At 45.8% G+C, this 17,331-nt stretch overlaps 1 protein-coding gene across 2 annotated transcripts in view; it reads left to right on the forward strand.

The window, feature by feature from the left end:
* The window catches only part of GNAO1 (G protein subunit alpha o1), a 140,903-nt gene that overhangs the window by 111,773 nt on the left and 11,799 nt on the right, over nt 1-17,331 (forward strand). The window contains exons 5-8 of one of the 2 annotated variants that reach the window (XM_083870425.1): nt 3,165-3,293; nt 3,974-4,103; nt 12,236-12,389; nt 16,404-16,760. In XM_083870425.1, the coding sequence (XP_083726551.1) occupies nt 3,165-3,293; nt 3,974-4,103; nt 12,236-12,389; nt 16,404-16,591 (601 nt within the window). In that variant the 3' untranslated portion in view covers nt 16,592-16,760. Of the gene's footprint in view, nt 1-3,164; nt 3,294-3,973; nt 4,104-12,235; nt 12,390-16,403; nt 16,761-17,331 lie in introns of those variants that run through there. The other variant, XM_083870426.1, reaches the window with a different exon arrangement.

Below are 17,331 nucleotides of genomic sequence, written 5' to 3' on the forward strand. Positions count from 1 at the left end.
AAAGCAGACCCAGACAACTGAAAGAATTTAAGTCATTGAGAAACACACAGAGTGCTGGAAAAGACTAGAGATGAGGAAAGGGATGAAGAGAGGAGTTAACAGAAAAGGCAAAGGGTGCATTGGCAAGCAGGTATTGGAGCTGGGGTGCCCAGCAACCAAGCTGGAGGCATTGGTGTGGGAGTGACATCAGGACTCTGGACTTGCAAGCTCACTTGCAGCCAGAAAATGTTGAGTACTGGGGGTACTGAGTATTCTTCTGCCAAGCACCAGTTAAGCACTGGGAAGCAGGTGCTGGAGGGCACCCAGCTGAGGTTCCTATGGAGATACCCCAGCTGGGATCACAAACTGGATGCTGTCAGGTAGGAGAGGGTAGATGGGATGGATCCTGCTTGGCTCTCCCCTCTCTCTCTCATTATCATCTTGCCCTCCCAAGAGGTTGTCAGGCCTCACCAGCTTCCTCAAACCCCTGATCCCCCAGAGAACTTGGGTGGAGACAAACACAAAGCTGCATCACAAGGGAAGGGAGGCAAGGCTTTCCAAGCCTCAGAGCCAGGTTGAATGCAGGATCAAATCAAATCTGGAGCTGACTTGCTGTCAGGCAGCCAAAGGGAATGCTATGTGGAAGAGCCATGGACTGGGCATGCTGTGAGAGTGAGAATGCCCTGAAATCCCAGCACACAGCCCAGAGTGTAGGTGATGCTGCCATTCACCAGCAAATCATCACTGGTTGGAAGCAACAATTACGGTAATGAGCTTCTCCATCACTGTGCTGCTGAGGACCTGAGTCCTTTGGCCAGTTTGCAGTAAATTTCTTGGTTTGCTGCACTCCCAGCATAAAAGGAGGATCTCAAAAGCAAGAATCATTAATGGGAAATTTTAAATTGAAGAGAGTTGGGTGATCAGAAAATGCAGAAAATTAAAATGGAGGAAGTGATAAAGGACTTCAGGGTACTGCCAAGTGCTGCAAGAGGAAAAGAAAATCCCCCCTCTTACATCTCAAGCTTTCAATATCACCTTGAAGTACTCTGTTCCTGAGGACAGAGGAGAGCCTGAGTCTGAATACCAGCACTGCAGAGCTGCCTCGGTCTGCAGGGTCCTGTGAAGAGATGCAGCTGTCTCTTAAATAACAGGAGTTGACACCAGTTGTGAATAGATGAGTGATCATGGCTTCAGCCATCACAACCAAGGATCTGATTTCAAATGAAGCCCCATTCATCCATCCAGTGCCCATCACAGGGTTATTAAAGGAGCATCTGTCACAAAACCACAATGCCTTTAAATGCTTGAAAAAGGGCACAACAAAAATAAGCCTGATTAGCTTATATACTTTCCTCTGGGTGATGTGATTCTTGGAATTGTTTAGCAAAAATAAATGATTCATATGATGGGCAGGGAAAATACGTGATATGAGCAGGGTGAGGTTTGTATTTGACCTTAGTGTAGAGTTTGGCTGTCTGTTTGTTGTTCCAGGCTTGTGGGGTAGGCATGAGAGACAGTGGCAGGGAGTTTTGTTGGGTAGCAGAGTACACAGCCCAGCTCACCAGGTGTCCTGCTCCAGAGCCCTGGCTCAGTGCACTCCCTCCAGGACACAAATGGAAAGCCATTGCTGGTTTGGATGCAGCAGGGATATCATCTCCAGGGGCAGGTCAGGGCCAAGTTCAGGCCAAATGGGATGTGCTACAGCAAGACAAATGAGAGGAGTTGGTCTGGTTACTCATCAGGACTAAATGCATTTCTGTGTTTTAAAGAAATTGCATTTAGCTAAACTGAAAGTCAAGCATAGACATCATGGATGTCTTGAGTGAATGGTTCCAACTCATATCATCTCACAGTCACCAGCAAATTCTTACCTGAGACAGAAAAGTCTTTTACTTCTCTGCAACTCTGCACCTACTCTTACTACTTTTTAGTCTCTGCCTGTTGCATTGGGCAAAACTGCCATCTTCTGGTACCTGAATAGGTACCCTCCTGTCCTGCCACCAGCAGGTCACCTCTGCCCCACTGCCTCTCGGGGTGACATCCAGGCACAGGGATCAAAGGAAAAGATCACTGTTCATGCACAGACATGTTCTATTATATCCACAATATGTTGAAAGCATCTCAGAGCATTAGATTGATGCTCCTGGGGCTAGAGGTGGGCATTTATGTCTTGTAATGCACATCAAACCTCTTTTAAGAGAAACTGCCTGCGTGCAGGCTTAATGATGGTGAGGACTGTGCTGTGAGATGCAGGTCTGTGTCTATAATTCATCTTAAATCATAATCCAAATTTCTCTTTTCCTTATAAATTGTTTTTAAAACTTGTCTTGAATGTGGATGGAGAACTGGATTGTGGTCATATGTGCAAAGATCTTGGGTTTCTCTACACAATTGTCTCATGCCAAAAGATAGGACTTCCTACCCCAAATTTCAGTCTAGGGAAGCATTGCCTGTGTTCATAGATTTTAAGCCTAAAGCAGAATAAAGTTGCATGTTTTAAACTGTCCAAGAGTTTTAGAAAGCTAAATCTCCTCTCTCTTCCCCCAAAGCCCCAGTTTTTGCTCCCAGATTATCACCATTGAAGTGGCGTCCTGGATTCTTTCCAAGAGCTGCATCTCCTGCAGTCCCAGCCCTATGCTGGATTTTGAACTGAAGCAGTGACTCACCTGTGCAGATTCATCTGCTTTCATTTGAACTGACTGAAAGCAAAGCATGGCATGTCCCTCCCTCCCTGCCCAGCACAGAGAGAGGCATGTCCAAAGGGGACTCGACCTGTATGTTCTGGGAGCAAGACCTGTATGCTCCAACCTCTTATCTGAATAAACCTTTGCAGAAAAAGATGTGTGTACAGGATCCAGCACAACAGACTGATTTGGACCCTTGTTCCTCATGGAATAAAAATAGCAAGTTAATATTAAAACTATGTATTTTCACAGATTGCAGGCAGGACCACAACACACCATGCTTAATTTCCTGCTTTCAGTTCCCTATCAGATTTTATGCTTAGCTTACTGAGGTTTGTTTTCCCCAGAATAGGATTTTTTTTCCTTTAGCTACAATACATTCAGCCATGAAAAATGAGATTGGAAAAGATTAATAGGAAGCTGAAGGAGTCATCTGAGATTTACAGAGAGTAATGTGTGTCTTATTCTTAGCTGTTTTCTTTTTCTTTTTCTTTCTCTTAGCTACCTAGACAGCTTAGATCGAATTGGAGCTGCAGACTACCAGCCCACTGAGCAGGATATCCTCCGAACCAGGGTCAAAACAACTGGCATCGTAGAAACCCATTTCACATTCAAAAACCTCCACTTCAGGTTAGTCTAACACTGTACAGTAAATTTTCAGAAGAGCTATTTATCACAGGGTTTCCCCATAGTTCCTAAAGGAGAAGTTGTTAAATTGCACAGACATCTCCCACTGCAAAAGACACAGCATTTTGGAGGGTCAACAATATGAAAAGTTTGGCAGTCTTGTCTTGAAAGTCACTGCCTGTATGATAGAAGCTCATGGCAGCTTCTTCTAACCCAAAAAACCACTTCTTTGTTGGAATGTATGATACAAGATTCACCCCCAAATCTGATCAAGCCTCATAAATGTAAAAATATTTGGCCAGATCTTTTCTTTTAAGTGGGTCAGTCACACGTAGTTAATACATTGACCCTCATGATCCCATCCAGTAGAGACAAGAGGGCACAAAGACAGAAAACCACACACAAACAGTATTTAGAGCATATAAAAGTCAAGAGTGTGTGGTCTCCACCTCCACAGACGTTTTGGGACCCAGCAGGCTGCTAAGGCTCTCCCTGTCTGTAACTGCTCCTCCTGGTTCTCTTTGGCCGCAGGCTCTGGAGGAGAACACCAAGCTAGCAGTGAAACACCCACTGCTTTGTGTTTGGAGCCTTCCAGGGCCCATGTGGTCAGTGAATGCCCAGAATGCTAAGGTTTCCTGGTAATAGGGAGGAGTGTGTGGTGATGGTCCTTCCCTGTGCTGCAGGCTCTTCGATGTCGGGGGCCAGCGGTCAGAACGCAAGAAGTGGATTCACTGCTTTGAGGATGTCACAGCGATCATCTTCTGTGTCGCGCTGAGTGGCTACGACCAGGTGCTCCATGAAGACGAAACCACGGTGAGTCTAACTGGGTCTTGGAGGCCCCAACATCTCTTTTTGGGATACTGCATAGCCAGCAACTCCTCAGAGGTCGCCGAATGCTCCCTGGGGTGCTGCAGTAATGTGCTTTAGCCCGTCACTCCCCCTTGACTCTGAAATCCTGGGGAGATCTCTCCTCCTTCACATTCTTTGATATGAAGTCTGCATGCACAGGTAATGCTTTCTTACACTGCTAAAGGCATAGTGGTTTGCTTCTCCTTTCTAGCCAACCTGTGTTTTCAAAATGCATTACAGGACCCTATAACCAGCAAGAGGATACACCTGGGTGGGCTTTAAAACAGGGAAGCAGCCAGGCTGTGGTGCAGAGGTGCAGGCTCAGCCCAGGAATATAACCTATTTCTTCAGGCTACAGAAATTTGTTTTTCTTAGTGAGAATGGAAATGTTTGAGTCCTAATTTGCTCTAGGAGAGATTTTATGATTTCCCACTGTGACATTAGGCTCAAAATACCATCTGGAAATAAAGCTGGTGAGGACCTTTGTGCTCCCTGGTATTAGAGTGCAATTAATACAAGTGAATTGAATACACAAAAAAGGATGCAGTAAGACTTATTACTGTATTCAGTATGATGCGGATGCACGTTTTTGGGACTAATGACAACTGCTGTGGGCACCCAGTTACATTTGTCTAATGCAAGGAATTGGAGGCCATACTCAGACTCAGTAGTGATTTCTTCAGTGCCCAATCTGCAGCAGCAGCATGGAGTGCTCGCTCCTGCCAGCTCTGTCTCTCTGACACTTTCTATTCTCCTGCTGGTAAAGATGTCAGGCGCTTGCAGAAAGCTGTAGATGAGGATGGAATTGAGGGAAAGACTGCTGTTAGGTGACAGTTGTCTTGTTCCAGAAATACTAGGGGAACTGTGGTTTTTCTGAGGCAGGTGTATGAGCTCTAGCAAACTCTTTGATGAAATCACATGGTGGTTTGAATCATATTGATGCCAGAATTCTGGGTGATATTAACATTACCAGTCACAGGACTGGTAACCGCATGAAGCCGTGTCAAGAAAAAGTTTAGGCTGGCAATTAGGAAAAGCTTCTTCACCCAGAGCATGATCAGCTACTGGAACAGACTCACCAGAGAAGTGGTCACAGCACCAAGCCTGACAAGAGTTCAAGAAGTGTTTAACAATGCTCTCAGGCACTTGGTGTGACTCTTTGGGTTGTTCTGTGCAGGACCAGGAGTTGAATTGGATGGTCCTTGTGATTCTATGATCATGACTGTGTCTCCCTCCAGACTGACTGAGACACTCTACATCCTGTCATGTCCACTTATTTATAATCCCTAGTTGTCTCCTCCCTCTGACCCTGATACATTCAAGGATGTTCAGCCCAGTAGGATTTACTGGGAAGGAACCAAAATCTCCTGGCATGATTTGAAAAATCCAGCCATTAGCTCAACACTATAGAGCTCTGCAGCTGGGCTGCAAAATCAGCCAGGAGACACAGAAGAACACAGAGGGAGAGGGCAGGTCCAGGGGACAGGGAGCAAAGCTGTGATGTGAGTAGAGAGTAAGGTGCTCTGTAGGTATAACTTGGACTGTGACACCCAAGTTGTGAAGCCAAAGGCAGCTTTTAATGCAGGTCACCTTTGGGTGCCCATCTACAAAAGTCAGACCTGTGATTCAAAGCCATGGAGCACAAAATGGAATGGCCTGAATGCCAATGCCATTTTTTAAATGTCAGCCTTAACTCTGCTCCTCTGAACTGGAGGTTAGAGCATCTCTCCTGGGGAGAGCCCTGCCAGTGATTGTCCCTCACCCAGCACCACCCCAGAGCGAGCTCACCCTCCCCCCTGAAGTGCTGAGCTGCAGAAACTGGGATCTAGCATCTCCAACTTTCCCTTTGCAGCAGGAGAGCAGCCTGATGCAGCTCTGACACAGCACTGACATTTGCTTGCTATTTCAGTCCCTGTTCACAACACATTTCGGGGGATGCTGAGCAACAGGAGGGCAGAGGCAGCTGCTGCTCATTTACACATTCGGCGTAAACGGGGAAAGGATTCGGCATCGCCACCACCACGCCGCCAGCAGGACGCCCCTGCCTAACCCAAATAAACAACCCTGAGCACGGCCAGTGCACTCAGGAAAAAACAGTGGTGTTGGATCTTGCCTGCCCTATTACGTGCCCCATCACAAATGTCAGGTGGAAAACATGGCACCCACACACCTGACCCCACCCAGGTGAACCCCCAAGCGTTTGGACCCCTCCTTGGTAATGTAGTGCCTCTCCAAAAACCCAGCAGTAAAACAGCATCTCCTCAGTCAGCTGATTTGCTGTCTGCATCCGTCACATCTGCTGGCTTTAATGACGTCAATCAGCTTTTATTGCTTCTCACTTGGAAAACACAAAGAGGAGGCAGCTGAGAAAGTGAGCTGGATGCTGCTCCTCCAGCTTCATTTTTTAGAGATACTTACTACAGTCCAGGCACTTGCAGCTGTGTTGAGCCACTGAAAGTTTGGGGGCTGTACAGATGTCTCCATGAGTATAAAAGGACTTGTAGAGAGCTTTCATTGCTGGCATGGAGCCACGAGAGGGAAAGAGCCTGACTGCATATCAGGGTCCAATAAAACCCTTCCAAAGCTGGGTGCATGGGGAGAATGGCTTTTCCTCCTGCTGTCAGCACCCTGTTGTCAACAAGCACAGGATTTCGCAGGTGCTTTTTGCACTTCTCTAAGTCAAACCACACTTCAGGTGGAGAAAACTGCAGTTCAGATGCAGTCAGTATCACGTGGACCAGGGACAGGCTCACCTTGGTAAGCTCCAGGTGGGACAAGTGTAGGGTCAGCTTGTCTCACTGAAAAAACTCAAAAACAGATTTATTGTGAATCCTTTCCAAAGAGCCAGTTAAACAAGGCTGGGTGAAACACTCTCTTGACCTGTCCCTGCCCTTAACATTCAAACACAGCTCTATGCTTGTAAAGTTGTTTTGTGGGTTATTGTGCTCTTTGTTTTAAAAGACTGAGCACCCGTCCTCCTGCAGCAGCTAAAACAAGACCGTTGTGTTTGAAGCGGCCCCTGCTTCTTAAGAGCAGTCAGTCTTTTATAAGGGATGTATTTTCTCTCTAATTCCCTGTCACAAAGAGCCACACAGCAGGAGTCAAGGAAAGCAAGTACTTCTCTATGTCCAGATCAGAAAGACATAAAAAAAATAAAGAAAACTTTCTGCATCTGTGATTTTTAGGCCCATACACCCGCAAAGATCACACTTTTCACAGAAACTCCCAGTACTGCTGAATCCAGCTTTTCCCATTGCTTCCAACACCTCATGCTGGCTGTTGGCAGATCTAAACTGTGTCCCTGCGTGCCCAGCTCTCAGGGGAGAGGAGCAAGGCATGGGAGAGATTCAAGCATCAGTCCCATTGCTGCCTACCACAGCCCAAGTCAGAGCTCATGTGGAAAAATGGTACCCTCTGCCCAGCCCATCCAAAGCACAAGGCACTGTCCTCGAGGTATTACACCTGCATATGCCTTTACCAAGTCCTTCACAAGGAGCTGCCAGTCTCTCTGCCATAACTGTACACAGTTGGAACATTCTTCTTTAATTTGCAGAACACCTCCCTGGATTATGTCTTTGCATAGCAAGGCTGTTTGTCTCATTTGTGACTTACCTTTTTGTTTCATAAGCTGAGGTTACAGAAGGAAAAGCCTCAGCTCTGTAATCTGGGAAGAGAGAGTGGTAGTCATATCACTCAGTAAAACTAGAGAAGATGATTCACAAAGGTATATTTCCATTGTTCTTTCTAAATAGAATTCCTAATGGATTTTTTTAAAAAAATAGCAATGGAATGGGACCTGCCATGGGAACTGAGACTGTCCTCTGTTTTTTACCTTGCAAATTCAAAGGAGTCATGGCAAGAGAGGGAGATGTTGATGCTGCATATTCCTGCCTCTGAAGCTAAGATATTTAGGTCAACCAAGACATGCAAGTGCTGTTTGTGTCCCTGTTGCTGAGGATGGGATGGGTGGAAGGCTCTGTGCTGGTAACCCTTGGTGTGCATTACCGTTGGCCTGTTGGTTTGTACTGCACTGCATGACCTGGTTAGTGTGCTCTCTCTGCTGTCACTGGGCAAGGAAAATGGAATTGCAGTGCTCAGAAATTGCCTTAGGAGTGACAAAGCAGGCCAAAGTAGCTTGAACATCTTAGGAAATAAAAGCAGGAGGGGGAATATGGAGTTGCTGTGCTTAGGATAACCATCAGTGTCCTTACAGTTCGCGTGACAACTAGCACTTAGTCACCAGGGAAAACAGAAAATATTCAATCAACTGGGTGTTGCAGAAAACACCAAGGTCTCCTCCCGTGCTCTGGTAAAAAAAAAAAAATGTTTTTAATTGAGTATGTTTCTGCCTGGATAGAGTCTTGACCACAGCATCCTTTCTCCCTCATGCTGAGTGAAAAGCTGTTTGCTCTTCACATCAGTGACGGGAACACAGCTGTGCAATGACATCTGAACTCAGCTATGAGCAATTCTGCCTCTTGTCCTGTGCAGGAAAAGTTAACTGGACTTTGAATATGCATGGGTGAGTGGTTATTCCTCTGTAACACGGTTGTTGGGGCTACTTTTCTTGTTGGGGTACAAAATACTTGCCAGTGTAAGGATTTAAAATACCAATTTTGAAATAAGAAGTGACAGGAAGAAATTAACGTCTGAAAAGCTCTTCCCTTAATGATAGACCCAACATAAAGTGAGATAAGGCAGCATAATGAGTCCAAAAGCAGGTGAAATAATTTGTGTCACTTCTTCTAAAAGTATGAGGAGCATAACCATTAGTGCCTCCTAGCAGAATAGGCACATCTGCCCCATCGCAGCAAAAGGGGCCCCGGGCAAGTTCTATGGGACTAAACTGGTCTTCCACTGTGGATTTACTGAGAGGAGGGGGATTATTTGGGGGATTTAACTTCTCACTCCTCCTTTAGCAGTAGTCTGTCCTTTTAGATATGGTACCCAGGCACTGCTTCCTCATCCCTGCCTCTGCACCTGGGTCTGCCTGAGCTGTTGGAGGCCTCCTACAAACACTTATTGAACTAGTAACAGTTGGGAAGGGAAAGGAAAGGGAAATGGTGAGGATTCCTGGTGCTAGCCAGCACCAGCACAGCTTGTGTCCATGCGTGGGCTCCCAGAAGCCCTCCTGGGATGCAACAGCATTTCCCATATGGGGTCCAGGTATGACAACAGAAGCATCTGTGCCTGCTCACCAGAATATTGCTCTGCACCTTTGCCACACACAGAAAGCAATTTATGGCTTTGGAATAATGTCATCTTCTGGCTTTGGAATAATGTCATCTTCTCTTTAGTGGTGGGGAAGGAAAAGGTGGATTTTAAGACCAAAACATTTCCTACATAAATAAGGATGAGTGGGCAGAGTAGTTCATTATGTTTACTTGTCTGACTGGCAAAGCTGGAGGAAAAATCAACATGTAGAGATCAGAAAGCCGTGTCAGACAGCCTTAGGAAGCTTTGAACCTTGTTTCTGGAATCTGAATGGAACAGAGGTCATTTAGTGTAACCCTCATGTTGTAGTGGGATGTATTGGTTTGTGCTGTGTGTATATGAATCTGTGATTCTGTATTCTGGTTACCACTGAACACTAAGAGTCGCTATTTCTTGGAAAAACAGTCTCATCTCCTAACATTCAGTAATTCAAATTGATCAAACTGGATAAGAGAAGTAGGAGGACTTCTGTAGGATCATTACACAGTCCTACAACTGTAGAACAGTTGGCTTCACCTAACCATAAAGCCCAGCTCAGGAAGTCCTCAGCTTCTGTTTCTTAAACAAACCCTATGACACCTGTGGTGCTCCCTGGGCCATGAAGAGCAGTTCACACCTCTGCTCTCCACCAGGGCTGTGCAGTGTGGCAGGTGTGGCACGAGGCTGCCCAGGTGGCTGATGGCTGCTGCAGATGAGCTGTGGATTTAGCCCACAAGCAGTATTCACGTGTTTCTCCACGGTTTTAGTTTAAATCAGCACTGATGATAAAAATGTAATTTAAAATGTTCTAGGAGGGACCCTGCTAAAGAAAATGGTTAATTGTATTTGCTTTCTATTCCCCCGACCACCCTCCACTTCATTCACTCCTCCCAAAGGCTGTGGGTATCCAAGAATCTCCTGCACAAAGCTTTTGTACACCAGGTTTCTATGTGGTTACAATTTTGGCACCACAAGTAGCAAAGAGGAGCACTGCTCCAGGGTACCAGCCAGTACCAAATGGGTTAGCAAAAAACAGCCCACAGGCACAGGATGATCCAGATAAGCAACGTGTTGCAACTGAGACCCAGTGAGCAAATGCATTTTTACATTCTTACGTGATCGCGTCGTCCCCGTGTGTCAATACAAATGGTGGGGAAATGCACAGTCATCCAAGACAGGGCACGGCAAATCACACGTGTCCTGCTTCACTCCGGGCTGGATCAGATGTTTCATTCATGCACAGAGCCTCTTATATCTATATAAAACATCCAGTAGATGCTAAAGCATATCAATGACAAGGAATGTGTTAATCAGTGAAGTGCTGGGCTCAGCAGCACTTATGACAACACAGGTGTGAAATGGAGTGGGAGAGGGGTGAAGGCCCCTGGCTGACTCACATACCACTCCACATTCCCAAATCCAGGGCTAGGGGCAACAGGACATGCTGCACTCACCCCTTAAAACTCTCCAGCAACAAGCCCGTGCAGCCCTGTTCTCTCCAGTGTCTCTGTGGTGATGGCTGTACCAGTTTCTTACTTTTTCACTGGCGGGTTTGGGGAGTGCTGTCCTAAGGAGATCCCGCTGGGAAAAGCCGAGGAGCCGGTCTGGTCTGTACCATGCTTTGCCTTTGATAACCCCCTGACTCTTGGGTGTGCTTCGTCCTCACCGCGCCTGCTCTCTGCGCTACCCGGCTCCCGGCTGAGAGACGGCCACGCGACCGGCGTGTGCGCTCCGGCGTCGGCCTCGGCGCCAAACGTCGCCAGCCTCGGCACCTCCACAGCTTTTCCTCGGCCGTCTGACCTTATCTAGCCAAACAAAGGCCAAAAAATGAGCATTTGAGAGACCAACCAAATTTGGCAGGTATGAAGCTTCTCTTGAACCGAGAAAAAAAAAAAAAGAAAAAACGAATTGAGAGTTGAAAGCAGCAGGGAACATAACACTTGGTTGACTTTGCCGTGAGCTCTTTCCACCACCATAAAACCATGTGGCGGACTTTGCGACTCTCTAACTAGTCTGGTTTTTCAATTCCTCTTATGTCTCTCCTTTTCTGTGTCCTTTTTTTGCATGACCTATAACCAAAAAGCTGACTTCTCGCTGTGCGTACATTTGGATGTATGGCTCTTCTGCTAATCTTCTTCTAGAGGCATGAGCTAACACCAGTGGTAGCTGCCTGACTTCTAGTCTGATTGTTCTTAGATGTTCTGTGTTATGTTTTTCCTTTTTATACTATTTTCTTTTCCTTTTTTCACTTTTTTCCTCTCTGCGAGACACTTTCTGTTTGAGCCATCTTCCAAGAGAACTAAAACAAAAAACTTTAAAAATTAAAAGCCCAGCAACATACAACACTAAACAAAATAACAAAACCAGGCAAAGGTCACGGCAAGGTCATTTCCAAAATTATGTCACCTTGACGTCTGCTTCCAACTCTAGATTAATTCAAGGATCTACCAGTCCTTGGTTAATGTATCCAACCAGTTGTGTGCCGCACACATTTGAGAAAGTGGAAAAAAAACATTTTAGAAAAATTATTGAAAATGTTTTAGAAAATCTGCATGAGCTACACCGACACATAAATCTGATCAGAGGGCAAAAATAATTCTCCATCCATGCATGGTGCATGATGATTTCTATGAGCTGGGATCCTGTAAATTAATGCTACGTAAAATCAAACAGCTCTGTATTGTTAAATGCCCTTAAGTTACTAATTGTCTGTCAAATGTAATAGGGACTGCATCTGTGTATGTATATGTTCAGCTGTATGTATACATAAATTTATTATGTATATTGTAGATTTTCTTTTTTGTTGCTTTCCTCCTTAATTTAGTTGTTTTAGATTTCCCTACATGTTGAACGTCCCTGGGTCGCTGGCTTTGGCCTGATGTGATCTTTCCTTTCTATTGCAGAACCGCATGCACGAATCTCTGAAGCTTTTTGACAGCATCTGCAACAACAAGTGGTTCACAGATACATCTATCATCCTGTTTCTAAACAAGAAGGACATATTTGAGGAGAAAATTAAGAAATCACCACTGAGTATCTGCTTTCCTGAGTACACAGGTAATGAGAAATGTGGCTGTACAGGAGTGCTTAGCAAAGGGACCACAGAGCTCTCCCCAGCCAGGCTGATGCTGTAGTGTATCACAGGCAACAAGGCTAAAGATGCAGAGCTAGAACTCCCAGTGGCTTCACTACAGGTTTTATTTCAGTAAGTGCCAAAGGATCACCCCCACCATGGTCCACTTAAAGCAAGAACATGTTTTGACCTAAGTTCTTTGCTGGCAAAGGGCCACCACCACTGATTCAGGTGTCTGATCTCCACCTCGCCACAGGGTTTGATGCCAAGCCAGCACCTGCAGGGGTGAGGCCACTGTGCACTCCCCAAACCCATGTGCACTGGTTCCCTGTGTCACACAGGATCATGGACCTAATTGCAGGTCTCTCAGAAAGGTGCAGTGAGTGTAACCATTATAAATGGGTGACTAGTCTCCAGGAGACCAACACATGGGGTTTGTTAGGCTGTCCTCAGCTGGAGTACAGCTTTGTTCTTTCACACCCAACCATGCTCCCTTATGGCCACAAGAAGAATCCCTCTGCAGTTTCTGGCCACTTTTCCACTTCCAGGCACTGCAGGGCTGTAGAATCATCATGATCCTGGAAACATCCAAGCTGGATGGAGCTCTCAACAACCTGACCTGGTTGAAGATGTCCCTCCTCACTGCAGGGGGGTTAGATTAGATGACTTTTAAAAGATCTCTTCCAACCCAAACCATTCTATGATTCCATGATCAGCCTTCCAGTATGCCAACAGCAGGTCGCACAGCTTGGCTGATTCAGCTCAAGCAATACATTTTCATCACATTAGTTGAAAAGTCCTCAGTTTTGCTCTCGAGTTCACCAACCTCAAGTGTCTGAACATGAAAACACTTCCAGTTAAATGCAGGTAGAAAACAAGGTGTTTCATATTCTGATCTTCCCACACCTCTTAACTCATAGCGCAGGCAGAGGAGAGCCACAGTGAGCCATGCCCTGAGCTTGGCTGGGGAGAAGGAGGCCTTGGTGATCTGTGGAGTTGAGAGCAGGAGCTCTGGGATGGGCAGTGTGCAGGAAGCCCCTGCTCCTGCTGCCTGGCATCTGACCCACTAATGATGGGAATACATCAGCCATGCAAAGGCTGCAGCTGCACCCCGCTGCTTCCCTCTGCATCTCGCCAGCTTCCACAAACCCTCATTACCATTCTGAGATGGCACAAAAATAAACTTTTATCGTCATGAATTATTTAAACTCACCGGAGACATCCAGACGAATCAAGCCGACAGACAGAGAAGCCAATCTCTTTGTCAGGAAACACAGTTGTGAACCAGGAGCACCAAGAGTGTCACAGTTCTGGGCAGGCCAACAAATTATTAACCAGAGCTTCTTATCTCTGAGCACTTGATTTTTAACTGTGAGTAGACAAAAGTGATCCCTCACTGCTGCTTTGGGCTGAATGATCTGTGGCCATGGAGCTGAATAACTCCAGCTGAATTCAGAACATCTGCAGGCTTCCTCTCTGGGGAAGATTTTGGTGTTTGTCACTACCAGCACATTTCAGCCATCTAGTCATCTGCTTGGTCCAGACAGAACCAACATATTCCCAACATATTTGTCTGAAAAGATCTAATCATAGAAATTTCAGTCTTTACAGCTGAGCTCACAATAATGCCTATCCCAGATTTTCCTGGTTGCAAATTAGATTGCTGCTTTTGGATGGCTTGTAGAGCAGCTCATCACCATCTTTATAGCAGTGCTTCTGTATACTGGATGGTTTCTGTCAGGTCCTCTTCCCTTCCCTTTTCTCAGTGAAGCAAACCTTTACCTCTCACTCTTTCCTGATCACATTTTGTGCACCTGGTTTTATAGATCTTCACTGCTGTCTCCCAGAAACTTCAGTCTGAAATAACATTCTTACAGAACCCCTGATGTCAGAGAGACTAGAACAAGATGGAATGTGATTTTAGATATTCCTTCCCAAGCTATCCCAGCCCAAGAGGGAAGTTCAGTGGGGGAGACATTCATATACATGGAGCTGAGCTCTTGGCTAATTAAACAGAAGAAAACAAAGCTTCTGTCTGGAGCCACAAGTGAACCAAACCAATCTTCCCCAAGTCTCAGGGGACCCCAAAGATGCTCTAAATTCTTCAAGATGCTTTTCTGAAAGCTGGGAGTTCTCATAATGCCAGAGACCCTCAACAGATCTCCTGTCTCTCTTGTGCCATCAGAGAGGGCAGGAAGTCTGACTGCTGACAGTCCTTTTAATGATCCAACGGGGACCTGAGGTAAGGAGTTATCTCACCCCCAGGTATTCAGCAGCACTGCTACAAGTCAGCTGTGCTAACATTCAGCCCAGGCTTTAGACCCCAGCACACACTTCAGGCTGCTTGCCCCTGCTTTGCTGGCCACAGCCCACAGGATGAAACCCTCGTGGCCTCATGAAAAAGCAACATTATTAGAATGTTGCCCTGGAGTTAAAAAGAATTATTTGATAAAAGCCTATAAACTGAACAAGCAGACTTTCAACATCACAAGTAGGTTCCACAAAATGCTTTTAATGAAATGAAATTTCTGATGTCCATTAGTTCTCCTGATAGGGAATTATTAGAAGACTGCATCCACAAATTTGCCTGCTGTTTGCTGGAGCACTGTTTCCATCCCCTTAATTCACTCATGCTTTTAACTAATCCACAATACTTAGTAAAGCAGCAGCAGAATCCACGGCTTGCTTTAAACCAAGCTGGCATTAGTGATTCCCTGCTCTTGTAGACAGAATCAAGCATCTAAATCCTCGTGTCTTTGAACAACCAACTTCCTGTTCATAAAATACCCTCCTGGTTGTGCTCAGCATGTGGAACCAATTCTTTACACAGCTCTTCATGCAATAATCTGCTCCTAGAAAAAACTTTGCTTCTCTTACTCCATGCTTATTCTCAAGTTTCATGGTTTCAGGAACTTGTGTCTTCAACTAGCAGTGCATGTGTGTGCAAGTGGGATTTCCCAGAGCAGCTGCCTTCCACCACAGTGCATCTCCAGCCCCCGTAAGCTTCTCTCTAGCAAATAACAGCATTTCCCATCAGTAAAGCATCATGGAGAGAAAGGGACCCCAAAGCAGTAGCAGTGTTACTGTTGTGGAGCCTTTTGGAGGTCAGGCAGTACCTGCCAGTGCTGGGAGCTGCACTCCAGAGCCTTCATCAGCCTTTAGGAGGTGCCCAAGTGGAGCCACGTGTATGAGCAGGGTCAGAGCTGGAGAGCTGACCAGAGGAGAAAGGATCTACTGATTTGCATTACTCCTTCTAAGCTTTTTTTAACACTAAATTTGAGGGTTGATGAGGTTTGGCACAGGTATCTCTATGTACCAAAACAAGAAACTCTTCAAAGTGTGATTTTAATTATGGCTGTAGCAGAGAATACTGCAATCCTAATTCCCTAAAAAAAAAAAAAAAAAAAAAAAAAGGAGCAGGGGGGACATTCTGTATCAGTCTTTTTGTTGGGTTTGGGGGGAGTTTTTTTGAGAAAATACCATTTTGCCCTGTAACAGAGGCTGGATCTTTTCATGTCCCCTTCTCTTAATGATTTAGGGAAAGGAGGGCACAGCTACCAATACTGCCCTCAATTCATGTTAACTCTTCCATCAAAAACTGAAGCTTTAATTAAGAAAAATCTAAAAAAGGAAAAAAGCTAAGCCTTTTCCCTAGGTCAAGCACTTACTGCATTTCTGGCAGGTTTCTTCTATTTCTTGTCACCATGATGTGGAATTTCTTCCATCATAGCCTGTTTAACACTCAGCTCCCTCATCCATTTCATCTCTCTAGACTATAAACAGCAACTCAGAATAAAAATACAGCTGAGCTGACAGTCAGGGAGCATCTCCTGCCTGGCAGCAATCCTGGCTGGTGACGGTGCCCGTCCCTGAGATGGAGTCAGGGCACCTGGGCTGCAGCAGCCCCGCACAAGCTCCCCACATCCCCACAGCAGGACGGGGATCCCAAGGCACTGCTTTAACCTGCTCTTTGTCCTTTGCTCTCGGCCCTCCCGCAGGCCCCAACGCTTTCACGGAGGCGGTGGCGTACATCCAGACCCAGTACGAGAGCAAGAACAAGTCAGCCAACAAGGAGATCTACACTCACATCACCTGCGCCACCGACACCAACAACATCCAGTTCGTCTTCGATGCCGTCACGGATGTCATCATCGCCAACAACCTGCGGGGCTGTGGACTCTACTGACGCTCCTCCTCTCCTGGCACCCGCCTGGAGTATCCTCCGGTCCCGCGGACAGGTCCTCCCTTTCCTTGTTCTTTCCTCCTCAGAAGATGACAAGGAAGAGATACATAACTCCCTCCTCCTGTCCCAGAAAACTCTGCAGCAAGTTCTGCTTTCCCCAGACCCATTTTACTTTGGTTCATTTTTGGTTCATTCCCTCGCTGCCCCGTTCTACTCCTCCGTTCCAATTCACAGTGTTGTGCAGGGAGCTAACTCATTTCCCACGAAGTGCATTTCAACCGCCAAAAGACAAAAATACTTCACTTTTAAAGAGAGAAAAAAATCAAAGCCTTAAAATACTGGTCAGGAACAGTGTAGTTTGGAACCAAAACTTCTTTTTTGCCTTGAAAATTAAGGGATATTATTAATTCTTCTGGTCATTCGCCTTTTTTTAAACACTATTCCTTTGAGAAGTGCTAAATACAACCTGATAATTTTGAAGGTCCCTTACAGCTCCAGTTCTGACCCCAAAGCTGGAGGATTTGGTGTTGAATGCAGCCACCATAGCTTGGATTTGTACATCCTCCTTTTTTCCAGACAGCTATTTGAACAAGTAAAACAGCCATATCAAGTTCTGCTGGTGTCTGAGTAACAGGGACACAGTAACAAAGCCTACTAAGCCTTGTCTAAAATCATTCATTACTGGTAGCAGTTTTACCTCAAGTTTTTCAAAATTAATGATAAAATTTATCTAGTGGTTGCTG

This window comes from Zosterops lateralis (genome assembly GCF_965231275.1).
Source record: "Zosterops lateralis genome assembly, chromosome: 12".
Taxonomy (NCBI): domain Eukaryota; kingdom Metazoa; phylum Chordata; class Aves; order Passeriformes; family Zosteropidae; genus Zosterops; species Zosterops lateralis.